This window comes from Odontomachus brunneus, unplaced genomic scaffold (genome assembly GCF_010583005.1).
Source record: "Odontomachus brunneus isolate Ranch 3 - 2012 unplaced genomic scaffold, Obru_v1 Obru_scaffold_014, whole genome shotgun sequence".
Classification (NCBI taxonomy): Eukaryota; Metazoa; Arthropoda; class Insecta; order Hymenoptera; family Formicidae; genus Odontomachus; species Odontomachus brunneus.
In genome coordinates, this window is record NW_022639464.1 from 1869194 (window position 1) to 1881576 (window position 12383).

At 31.8% G+C, this 12383-nt stretch overlaps 3 protein-coding genes across 3 annotated transcripts in view; all 3 read right to left on the reverse strand.

The window, feature by feature from the left end:
- The window catches only part of LOC116841200, a 4149-nt gene extending 2175 nt beyond the window's left edge, over positions 1-1974 (reverse strand). The window contains exon 1 of the mRNA XM_032808858.1: positions 1912-1974. Within this exon, the coding sequence (XP_032664749.1) occupies positions 1912-1974 (63 nt within the window). The remainder of the gene's footprint in view (positions 1-1911) is intronic.
- An 856-nt stretch (positions 1975-2830) lies between these two features.
- On the reverse strand, positions 2831-6579 carry LOC116841221 (repetitive proline-rich cell wall protein-like). The gene is made up of 2 exons (XM_032808905.1): positions 6508-6579; positions 2831-3954 (listed from the first exon to the last, which is right to left on the reverse strand). The coding sequence occupies exons 1-2, from the start codon at positions 6520-6522 to the stop codon at positions 3262-3264; spliced, it is 708 nt and encodes a 235-aa protein (XP_032664796.1). The 5' UTR covers positions 6523-6579; the 3' UTR covers positions 2831-3261.
- Positions 6580-7237: 658 nt separating this feature from the next.
- Positions 7238-10066, reverse strand: LOC116841219 (MAGE-like protein 2). The gene is made up of 3 exons (XM_032808902.1): positions 9973-10066; positions 9062-9343; positions 7238-7545 (listed from the first exon to the last, which is right to left on the reverse strand). The coding sequence occupies exons 1-3, from the start codon at positions 9982-9984 to the stop codon at positions 7402-7404; spliced, it is 438 nt and encodes a 145-aa protein (XP_032664793.1). The 5' UTR covers positions 9985-10066; the 3' UTR covers positions 7238-7401.
- Positions 10067-12383: the final 2317 nt, after the last annotated feature.

Consider the following 12383-nt stretch of genomic DNA (forward strand, 5'->3'; position numbering starts at 1 on the left):
CAACAGCTACTGCGGCTTATTATGAAAATAAAACTTTGTTTGTTTCCTTCTCTTCCAAGAGTCGTCGCCGCAATATTAATGCTTGTGTATATAAGTTTGTTATTATCTCGTTTACTTAGACGTGGAGATATTATCGTTGACAGTATCGTTTCACTTTTAGCCGAGCTCAACAAAGGTAATTTATATTGACCGTTTTAATTATTTATTATATTTTAATCTTATCTATTTTTATTTTATTTTATGGTTTTTTTATAGTTATGACGGCTACTTCCTAGTATTAATTTGAACTTCTTAATATTAGTCGGGTAACGGTCTTGTCAGCTATAATACTGTGAATAACATTCATGTCATTTTATTAAGGTCTTTAATTAATTCTTTTACTTGTAATGCGTTCGTTTTGTAAACCTTGAGTTTTTTTTTATCACTAAAGAGGGTTTATGATTGAGCCGAAACATTTGATTATTTATATTGAGTATTCATGTTCAACAAATATTGCTCTATTTCCTATTAAGGTTTTTAATTAATTCTTTTACTTGTAATGCGTTCGTTTTGTAAACCTTGAGTTTTTTTTTTATCACTAAAGAGGGTTTATGATTGAGTCGAAACATTTGATTATTTATATTGAGTATTCATGTTCAATAAATATTGCTCTATTTCCTAACACAATAAAGATTTTACTCATATGGTACATAGCACTATTAATCCTGTGCTTGAACTCGAATTAGCCCTTTTTCCTATTATTTAATTGATATCATTGTTATTGAGTTCTTATTTTCTTTCTCTTAAACAGTAATTTAATTTTTTTATAATATAACTTAATAAAATGATATAATTGTAATAAAAATTATATTTTTCGTACTTTTATTGTTAATTACCCTTAGCTAATAAGGTGAGATCTACAAAATCCGGCACTTCCATTTCGTTATTTTTAAGTTTTTATAGTAAACATTTTTTTATTGTTGATTGTTATTAAATAAATAAAGTCATGAAAGACTTTGAGTAATTATAAAGGAGTACAATTAAAAGAAGGAGAAATCCACTTTACCATGTAAGATTTCATTAAATTAATTAAATTTATATATAAATATATAAATCAATGCTTATTATAAGCGATTTCTGAAATATTTTAGTGAAAAAGATTTTGATAAAATGAATGTTTCACAAATATTTTTAATTATTTCAATGTTATACTTCAATATTAATAATTTCCAAGTTATCTTTCGGAAAGCTTGCTGTGTGGAACCCTATGTGGACATGCCTTATTTGGAAGACTGTATTTTTGAGAACCAAAATCATTAGTATTTTGGTTTTACTTCAAACTTATGTGAATTTTACTTTAATCTAAAATTGTAAACTAAAATTATGTAAGACTTTAAACTATTTCAAGAATTGAATAAACGAGACTCTGACTGAATTATATAAGTACATGTCTTGTTGTGTTGACGTCAATGGACATCCACATCTGTGCCTATTTAGGGCCTATTTACGAATTTTCCTTTAGAAATCCTTTTGCTTGGCCATATGTAGGCCTAACGATGGCATTACTTATTAAGGGAATCCCCAATAGTGCCTATTCAGGGTCTGTTAAGGAAATTCTACTCAAAATTTGCCTTTGTACACCCTTTCTAGGCCCAACGATGCCAAGTCTATTTTAGGGTATGCCTATCTAGGCCCTTTACGGACTTGGGGCATGTCCCGATAAAATTCTACACGGAATATGTGTGTGTGTGTGATGCAACTATTTCAAATTTTATGATCCCTTTATTTGTGGGTTAATTAATTGTAAATTAAAAAAAAGTATTTTAGAATTCAAGCCGCGTTTTATCCTTTCGATGAATAAGAATGCAATTAACTTTAAATAAAGGATCGTTTTAATATGTCACACTTTTTAAAATTCTGATATTCACTCACGCAGTATCTCATAATGAATTCACTTCGAACACTCGGCCAGTTCCACTGAGGGCGTCTTCTCATGAGCCCCTATTTTATACAACGGTAGCCGCGGGACGTTGCGCAAGTTCATGTGAATATTATGCACCATGGACGGATGTTTACAATCGTGCTTCATGGTGTAGATTCTCGTGTGGACGCGATACGACGCGCTTATACGTGGGTATGGGAAAATCGGCTAGTTACGCCTCGCAAGTGTGCACGTGTGTTATTTCAAAACGACGAGATACTTCGCCATTTCATTGTCGAGTTATGCAATCGGTCGAGTGGTGTTGCATGTGTGTGACGAAACTGCGATTCTTCGGAATCCTTGAGAATAGGTTGTTAAGCCTGCCGACGACGGATCTACAATTTATGATAGTCTTGGTTCGTGTGGACTTCACGCAATCGTAACTTACTTAGCCTGATTTTACTAAAAGAAAAATGTATTTTACTCGTGGAAGAAACCAGCCATCGAAAAAATGAAAGTAAAAAATTATATAACTGTTTATATATGTGAGTATTTTGCTTGACATAACGTTAGACCACTATAATATTATCATGATGATAATGCTCATAATAATAATAATGATATAATCTGACCCATTTCAGGACAGTTATAAACTACATATGTTACACGCAACGCAGTACATGGGAAAATTCGCTACGGTAAGTGCTGAAGAGTAAAGTTTAAGTAATAATTAACAATAGACCGTGAAAGGAGTGACTCAAGAAGTATTATAATTACAGCTTTATCATAATTAAACAGGAGATCCAGATAGCTAAGTAACAATTTCTTTTACAAAATATCATTCTAATCATAAAATAATTAAGTGTAGCATGTCTGCATATTTGCATTTGAAACCTGGTTTATTACAAAGTTATAAAATGTACAAAGAACAACAAAATTACTGGCTCGTACGAATTGTAGTCTCAAGTTTAGTAAATAAGTTAAACCTTGCTTTATAAGTAGTCAAATATATGAACAATTGATTGAAGAAGGAAATGATTTTATTATACACTTCACATGAATTTTGTGTTCAATCTGACAATACGTCTTTTTTTTCATTTTGTTAACTGATATTAATATAAACGACTTTCACACACAAGAAACAATGCATGTCGCAATACAAATTATTATGTCTTCTCGTTGCGATTACATACAATTTTGCAGTTTTATTTCTCGATACATTACGTACTCATTTTACTTTCATAATACAAAATACTGTTCGATGAAAGCCGACAGTGTTGTGTGCCAATCATTTACTTTTAACACGTTTCAGAATTCGTGTTCAGGAAAGCCCTTCGTGTATCGATATCCACGCGATCGATTTAAACACAATGAGGCTTAACTATAACAGAATTATGTACGGGCGGCGGAGCATACAAGGGCGGTGTGTGAACCACGGGCTTAACGTAGGACACGTGCGGCGTTGGCAGCTGCACCACCTTCGGCGCGGCGTACTGGACGGGTGCGTGTACCAGCGGTTTCTGATAGACGATCGGTGCGACGGGAGCCTCGTACTTCTTCACGAATATATTCGGCATCACGTCGTGGTACATGTGGTTTTGATATGTGGGTGCGTAGTATAACGGCTTCTGGTAGATCGGCGCATAAGACGGCATGGGTTTCTGGTAGATTGGCATCGCTGGCTTGATATACTGGAGCGATTGATGCACCGTTTGGTAGTTCACCACGGGCGTCACCGGCTTTACATACGAGACAATCGGTTTCGACACCACAGAGGTGTAAGAGGAATGTTGAGGATACTGGAAATGAGCCAAGGGCTGGACGCCCAGCTCCTTCTTCAGATAAGTCGGCTGGACGTATGGTTTAACGTAAACGGGCGGCGGTGCGTAAGCGGGAACATGCGGATAGATTGGTCCACAGGGTTGATGAAGGGACTCCCTTTTCGGCTTCAACATCGAGGTGTCCGATATCTTATCCATTAGCGATTCGTTCGGCATGTCCATGTGCATCCCGGCGTCCGAGCGCACCGTTGACAGCCATATCAAGCATGGTATCTGGCAACATGTGAAGGTTTGATTATTTAATGCAGGATTAATAAGTACCTCGAAAAAGAGACTGAGTAAGTTATCGATTATATGGGACTGAAATTTATGTTGTGGAATATAGATAAGAGAAGGACGGACAAGATGGAACATCTTAATTATTTTTGTTCCTACAATAGCATAATAATTGTGTACTTTGTTTCAAAAGCATGATGTACTTTTGTTAATCATTTTATGAACTTTATCACTCGAAATAAAAAGTTGTATTAATAATTATTATTTAAAACTTGTTTACTAGACTCTCCTCCGCAATTTTTATGGGAACGTAGAACAAATTGAAGCCAATATAAAAGATCTATATAAATCGACATAAAAGTTTTGTAATGTTCGTAATAATAGTCAAAATATTAATTAAAGAAAATTGGTGAATGATCAGGCGCGATATGGTAGATGAGCTATAGTGGCGATGTATGCTGTTATGTTAGACATTATACATTAGATCAAATTGAACAAAAGAGCTCTTTATTATTTTATAAATAACCACGTAGATTTTTAGTTACTAATGAAAAAGAAATGATTACATGATTGTGCGCAATAATGCACAAATCTTATTTAATTAATATATAAATATCTATATAATTAATATCTATCTTATTTAATTAATATATAAATATCTATATAATTAATATATAAATATCTATATAATCATTTGCAAAATAATAGATGATTTTTTGGTTAGTTTGACTTAGTGTAATATACAACGGCAAACGACGTCACTACATAGCTCATCTACCATCGCACATAATTATTCACTAATCTTCTTTAATTAATATCTAGAGATTTATTGCGAATATTGCAAAACGATATAGGACTTTTATGTTCGCCTTAATCCGTTCTACGTTCTTATAAAAATTGTGGAGAGAAGAGAGTCTAGGATACTCTGTATATACATTCAGATTTGAATTTAGAGTTAGATGTGAATCTTTCAGCTGCATCGCGATTAGTGATGTCGCATTATTCAATAAAAATAATAATTCAAGTAAAAAACTTAAATTTAATTCTAAATTTATATCTGAGTACCTTACTTGGGGCAAATTTTAAGTAATAACAATTAATATAGGCCTAAAATTTGAATTTAAGTGAGTTCTTCCGTTGATTCAGGATTACAAATGTAAAATCGCATAGAGGAAAAATGGACAAAATGGAATATGCAGATGAAATAAAACATCTCAATTATTTTTGTTCCCATAATAACATGACAATCGTGCACTTTATATCAAATAGCTCTCGTTACCTGTGTACTAAAACTGTGACTTTAATAGTGTAACGTACATTGTTGCTAACTTGCAATCATATGCAACTTTGTGTTCTCTATGTTAACGTGAATAATAAAAGTCTTTAGGTAAATTTCAACCTAATAATTTATTATTTTTAACAGAGTCGTGTGTATGTATGCTAATTTATTATATGAAATAACATCTAACTAACATTTAACAATTAACTATGCCGTTTAGCTTTGTAAATGAATACACATGGAATGAGTTTCTAATTCAAAAACTTTTTATTCATTAATTAAATAGTACATTGTAAGCAAAATGAAACATGAAAATGTAACATGGAAGAAACCAAAATGGAACACTATATGACTTATTTTATCTTGTCCTAATAATGCCTTGAATGAAATTAATCCAAATTACGACTCAGAGATCTAGAATCGTGATTCTTGCAAAGTTAATGTTAGTAGAGATCGTTTTCAAAAGCACATAATTCTATTTAATTATTATTATTATTTATAGCTCTCTACTATAAACATATTTTTTATTCATATTTATTTTTTTAAATTCATATTCTTAATTTAACTAATAGCAGGTCTTGCATAAGTAGTTATGTTAAACAATAATTTAACTTAATAGTGTTATATTAAATAAATTCATGTGTTGTGTGGTTTTCATTTTACGAAATAATTTTGTTTCTTTTGAAATATTAAATTTAGTTGTTTATGTTTATTGCTTTGTATTTATTTGTGTTTATTGTTCTTTAATAAAATATATATTCAGTAATATATAAATTTGTTTTTTATTCCACTTGATACTTCTTACTTTTATTAGATTCTTAATCATGTTTTTACCTCACTGGAAATCAATACTCTCCATTTTCTAATTATTTCTAAGAAAATTGAAGATATTTAAATTTTCTTTTTGCTAGCTTTACGCAGGAAACAATCTGCACTAAACGCTTATGTCATTGTTTTGGAAAAAATTATTTTAACTTTCTTTTGACAGTTTCTAAAAAAATATTCATTTTACTCGCTCTTTGCTATATCGCGATCATACAAAAAGTCATTTCTTTTCTGTTTTGTACGATATAACATATTTTTGCAATTATCTTTCTAAAAATCTACTTACTATATAATAATATTTTTATACAAGCGACAGATTACAATATTTCGATGAATATCTTCAATTATTTAAAGATAAAATGTCTCTATAACAATACGTCCGAAAATTGAAAGGACCTTAGCCACTTGAATTTATGGAACGTGCGGCGCAATATCTCTCGGCTTACCAATATCCTGAACATGATTTTCTTCCTGTTTCTGGGATCACGCTTGATAACCAATAGATCAGGAGTCCTGGACTAAACTAGAGGCGCGTCGCTCATAGTTCTCGGTTTTATAAACTTTTGCTCCACTTAGAGAGGGCAGGTTTCTTGCCGAGCCGAAGTCGAATGTGATTCCCTTAAGCGGTGTAAAAAGCGGTCGCCAGGCCTATGATGCAATTGCTCGCGCCCCGGTATTTCCTGAATAAATTCTGCAACGGCGCAAGAGACTGCACCTTGGGCATGGCACGACACATTGCGTCGTTGACATTATTCGTCGTCATTTACCACACGGTGGACATGCCAGGTCGGCGACAACAACTGGGAACGCGTAACGCGACAGACCGCTTCAGGCGTCGCCCGTGGGAACACCTGTGTACGTAATTTACGGTGATTATGGATGCATTCACATTTTAACAAAAAATCAGACACACCTGATGTATTTACTATGTGTTTGTCGCAAGCGCACGTATAATCGCTGGTAGCGCTAAATTTACTCGAGATTATAAATTGCGGACGTGATTTGGTGATTTTTAGCAAGTGCAATTGACAGTCATGTAATTAAGCAAAATAAAAGTCTGTCATGTATCCAAAGATCTCTTTATAAAAACATTTGCTTTAATTCATATTAACACACTGTTGACACGTAAATTAGCTGCGTTACTCACTTGAGGAAAGGCGGTAATTAGTGATTGCGTGTACGAAAAAGAACAATTTATTTAAACAAATATAACATTACATGTACAACAACGAACTATGTACAGACATCACAACGCTTACGATCTACCGTTGTTATCGTCTAATCTTGTCGCTATTTTTGGCATAAAGATACTGAAAAGAATCGTCCAGGATTACGGACGATTAATGTTTCCAGCCGTGTCCTGAGCTTTGATGGTGGAAAACATGCTTGTACACTGGTACGTGAACTGGATATGGTTTAGGAATCGGCACTGGAAAATGCTTCTCCACTGTCACTGGATAGGGTTTCTCGACGACGTACGGCACCTGCGACGTAAAGTCAGTATTAAAAATTACAATATCCAACAATGTCAACACTATAATATTTTATATTTTCTCTATTTGAATGCGAAATTGCTTCTTTTCTAATTAAATTAAGTTTTCTGTTTGTATATTACAGGGTTAAGTGAGATAATTTCTTTAACTAAGTTAAATGTTTAAAGTCAATAGGTCTTAAATTAACTAAATTTATGTAAAAAGTATTATATAAACGAAGATTAACTCAATCACAAGTGATTAAATTAATTTATTAAAGTTAAAAATTAATTACGCAAATTAATATATATATATATATATATATATTGATATATATTAATGAATATTGAATATATATAATATATTCAAGGTGTCCTAAAACTTTCGAAGTTGTCTTGGAGATATAGTATGGATTGAAGTAAATATGAAAGTTCTGTACTATTGTACGATATTTGTCAGTTATCTAGATCTCAATTAAAGAAGATTCTTGAATGATCACACGAGATATGTTAGACGAGCTTTAGTGGCGATATTTGCCATCGTGTGCTTGTACATTAGATCAGACTGAACAAAAAGATCCTCAACCATTTCCCTAATAACTTTGTAGATTTTTAGTTATTAATTAAATAATATTAATATATTGTCACAAGAGACTATCCACTAATCTTCTTTAATTAATAATTAAGAATTTAGAAAGTTATTAGGAAAATAATAGAGGACTTTTCGTTCAGTTTGATCTAATGTATTATACAAGCACACAATGACAGACGTCGCCACTATAGCTCATTTACCATATCTCGCGTGATCATTTATAATTTTTTTTTATTAATATCTGGATAATTATTGCGAATATACAGTATAGGACTTTTATGTTCACCTCGATCCGTACTATACCTCCAGAGCTTTGAAGATTGTTCTGGGATACCACATATATATATGTTTTCGCATAATTAACTGTTTAATACAAGATTAAATTTATGAATTATTAATGAAAAAATAATCTTTTATAAAATAAATATCGACTGTTTTGTGTACTTAGTATATTCTAAACAAAAAAAGAATACTAGGTTAGGTTAAGTTAGAGCAAAAAATTCTTCTGCTGTTCTCTTTTATCTTTCTTATTCTATATATAGCAACTCGCTTATTTAAGTATTGATGGATTCCTTTAACTTATATAAAAAAAATAATAAATTAAAGTTAATATATTTAAAATAACTAGTTTAAGTTCAAGGCTGACTCTCTAATGAAAAATTTTTCATATATAATTATATAAAATTATATAAAATTATATAAAATTATATAAAATTATATAAAATTATATAAAATTATATATAATTATACATAATTACGTATGGACAAATTTCATACATAATTTTGCATGAAAAATTTTGCATCGGGTCATTTAAGATTAACCAGATAAAGTTAAAAATTATTAATATTTTGATGTTTTAAATCAGCTTTTAATTGATTAACTATTTATTACTATTAATTAATTACTGTAATAATTAATTTACTAATTCATAAGAACCTTTTTCTCCACGATGTACGGTTCTGGCTTTTCTACTGGTATTTCGATGTGTTTGACCACTTCCACGGGAACCGGATGTGGAACTGCGACCTGAACCTCGTACGGCTGAGGTATCGGGACCTTAATTTCTTGAGGCACTGGAACTGCGACCGGATGCGGAATTGGTATCGCATATTTCTTGTAAATCGGTATCTCCACAGGTTTCGAGGTTTCGTGATACGTGCTACTACCGTGTTCCTCGTTGTAAGAGGCCCACACCATGGCCACCATAGTGGCTAATATCTATAAATACAAATAAGTCATTAAAGTCAGCGTTCCGAACAATCCGATTCCGTCGTCAACGTGGCCGATACTAATCGCTTTCTCCACAATTCCTGTATTCTTTTTCTGGCAGTATAGTTTCACGGTATCCAGACCAACGCGTAGATAACTTGCTCCTCTAGCCGTCTTAGCGAACCATATTCGGAATGGTGTCACGCAAAGCGCAAGCAATTTCGTAATAAATAACTAATTGCAGCCTTACCTTATTTACACTGGCTTAATTGTAACATTGCCTTTCATGAGAAAAATAAGATCCGCTTTTCTTGTTTTTCATACAAGAGATCGACCATCATTTGGCATAAACTATGAAGACTTAATTGCTCAAATTCAAGCATCAAGATGGTAATTATGATTGCCGTTATAATGAAGGAAACATTCGTGTTTTGAATTATCTACATTCTAACGAATGTGTAACTGTTAATAGACCGTGTGATAGATCTAACAAGTGATATTGCTCAAGTATAAAATCTCTTCTTCTCAGTTTCACGAGAAAGGTCTAATACATGCAACGACGTGTTAGAATTGAAATTAAAGACACAGAGTGGCACTCCAGGTTATTTAATATAAGGTTTATCTTGAAAGGTACTCACGAATATTCTCATGATCTTTGAACTCAAGTGACGAAGACACACTTGCTGTGACAATCAGTTATTGAGATATCTGTTCGTGGAGCGTGCAACAGACTCTATGGTGCTTTCAAAGTCACGGTCAACTCTTTATATACCGACTCTACTTTCTCCCTTCTCTTTATTACGTTGACTCTAACTGTTCTCTGTGTAGAGGTACATGCTTGCATATATAAATGCTGTCTACGTGTATATCTATATGGGTATAACGACAAGCCCAAGAGTGGTCTAGCCTCCAATCTTCCTGACGTTCTCCAATTTTAGAATGAGCAAACTAAATTATCAAAACTTCATGTTAGATGAATTGCGGTATGCCCGCACCTAGGATTCCTGGATCCGTAACAAGCTATCCACTGCTTATTAATTACTCCCGTCCTAGTTATCATGCACGCAGACGATCACGTTATAACGCTGGCACATATCGCAGAATACAGTAGTAACGGCGAAGTAATAGTTTCTAACACCGTCGTCCTGGGTAGCATAACGAAATTAATTTGATGAGTATAAATCTTCTCAGAAGGTAATTATATACGTTGATTAAGGGTGATAACTCTCTCTTTACAGAATATGCAAATGCAAATTGTGTAGCATAAACTATTAATTGCACATCAACGTGTTGCATATATATTTGTGAAATCAAATTTTTCATCAAATTTTTCAAAGTTAAAATCAATTTTTTATTAGCAAATTATAAAAAAATAGTAGATAAAAAAACTTTCTGGTTAAATTTGAAGAATTATACGTTCCCTAATTTTCTTTTTCCTTTTATATTGTAGGCTTTAATTTGGATTCAGTTCTTGAAACTACAATAAAAATTAAATAGGAGATCTGTCGTGGATACATATCAGAAACAATAATTGGAGGAATTTAAAAATTGATTTAAAAGTTAAATGTCACATATAATGCATTACAGAGTTTATTGCACGAGTCATCTGCATGGAAAGTGACACGTGTGAAGTAAATTTAAACTATATACCATTTAACACAAATCGTTCGTAAAGCTTTAAGATAATTTAGTTAATTCTTACATTTTCGAAAAATATTGAACAACCAGAGGTGAAAAAAACTTTCTGATTAAATTTTAAAACTTATATTTCCTGTTTTTATATTTCCTGTTTTTTCTTCTTTATTCTATTAGGTAGATTATAATTTGACTTCCCGACATGAAAATTGAACAGAGAAGCCATTGAAGATATGTAACAGTTATCAAGATAGTTTAATCTACATACAGACACAACCATGTGAAAATTGTAATGATGCGTTAGCAATAGAAAAAGAATTAATAAAAATGCCATATTCATATTTATTTCACGTGAGTTTGTTTGTTTATTCTTCAACCATTAAAGTAATATTGTAAATCGGAAACCTAAACTAAAGGTAAAGTCAGAGAACGAATAACTTTAATAGTTAAGATGTAACAACAATCGTTATGACGTATTTCAGTAGTTACTAATAGCTACTAGAAAAGTAGTTATTAATAGTTCCTAGAAAAACAAAATGAATTTAAGACGCAGTATAACGGCAATTTGTCTTCTCATTGATACTTATATATCGCTTAAAGTATTATTCTTCCTCTGATCAAGTGATAAAACGGTTCTGAGATTCCAAGAGAGAGTCTCCGGCGCTCGCGCACGCAATCGTTTTTCCTACGTTGCTTTTTCATGATCACGGCCAGTTGCGTGTATAGGCGAGAGACAAAGATAAGCGATCAGCATAAATGTGGTAATGTCATGGTCTAGTTTGCTTGTTCAACAATCTGTAAATAAACGTTGCACGATTGCTGTTTACACCGAAATGCCGACACTCATGCAATTCATGAAACGCCGATACAATAACCTATTATTATATTAATACTGCACGATAAGAAACATTTTGTATTTATGTTGAGATTGACCTATATAGATATTATTGTTGTGTTAAATTTGTATTTGTGTTGTGTTAAATATTTAACATACTTATGCGTTAATTTAATATACTACCATGCTATTATTCTTATTATTTTAAATTATTTGGATTATCTTTACCATTTCTAAATGTTAAAATAACACAATTTATATGTAATACATATTTTCTCTTGGTAACATATTTTATATGTAAAATATACAGTTTATTGTGTTAATATATTAATATTTTTTTCTTTTTGTTAAATTAAGACAAAAATTAAAGTGGATAAATTAGGACGTGTAAAATATGCGAAATATAGCATCAAATTGTTTGCAGCATAAAAAGAATAAATGAATAAATAAATGAATAAATTAACAATATAATTTTACAATAATTAAAATGAATAAATTAACAATATAATTTTACATATGAGAAGTCGTACATGTTCTTAAATAATTACTAATAAAACGACAACTTTAACTTGTTTTTTA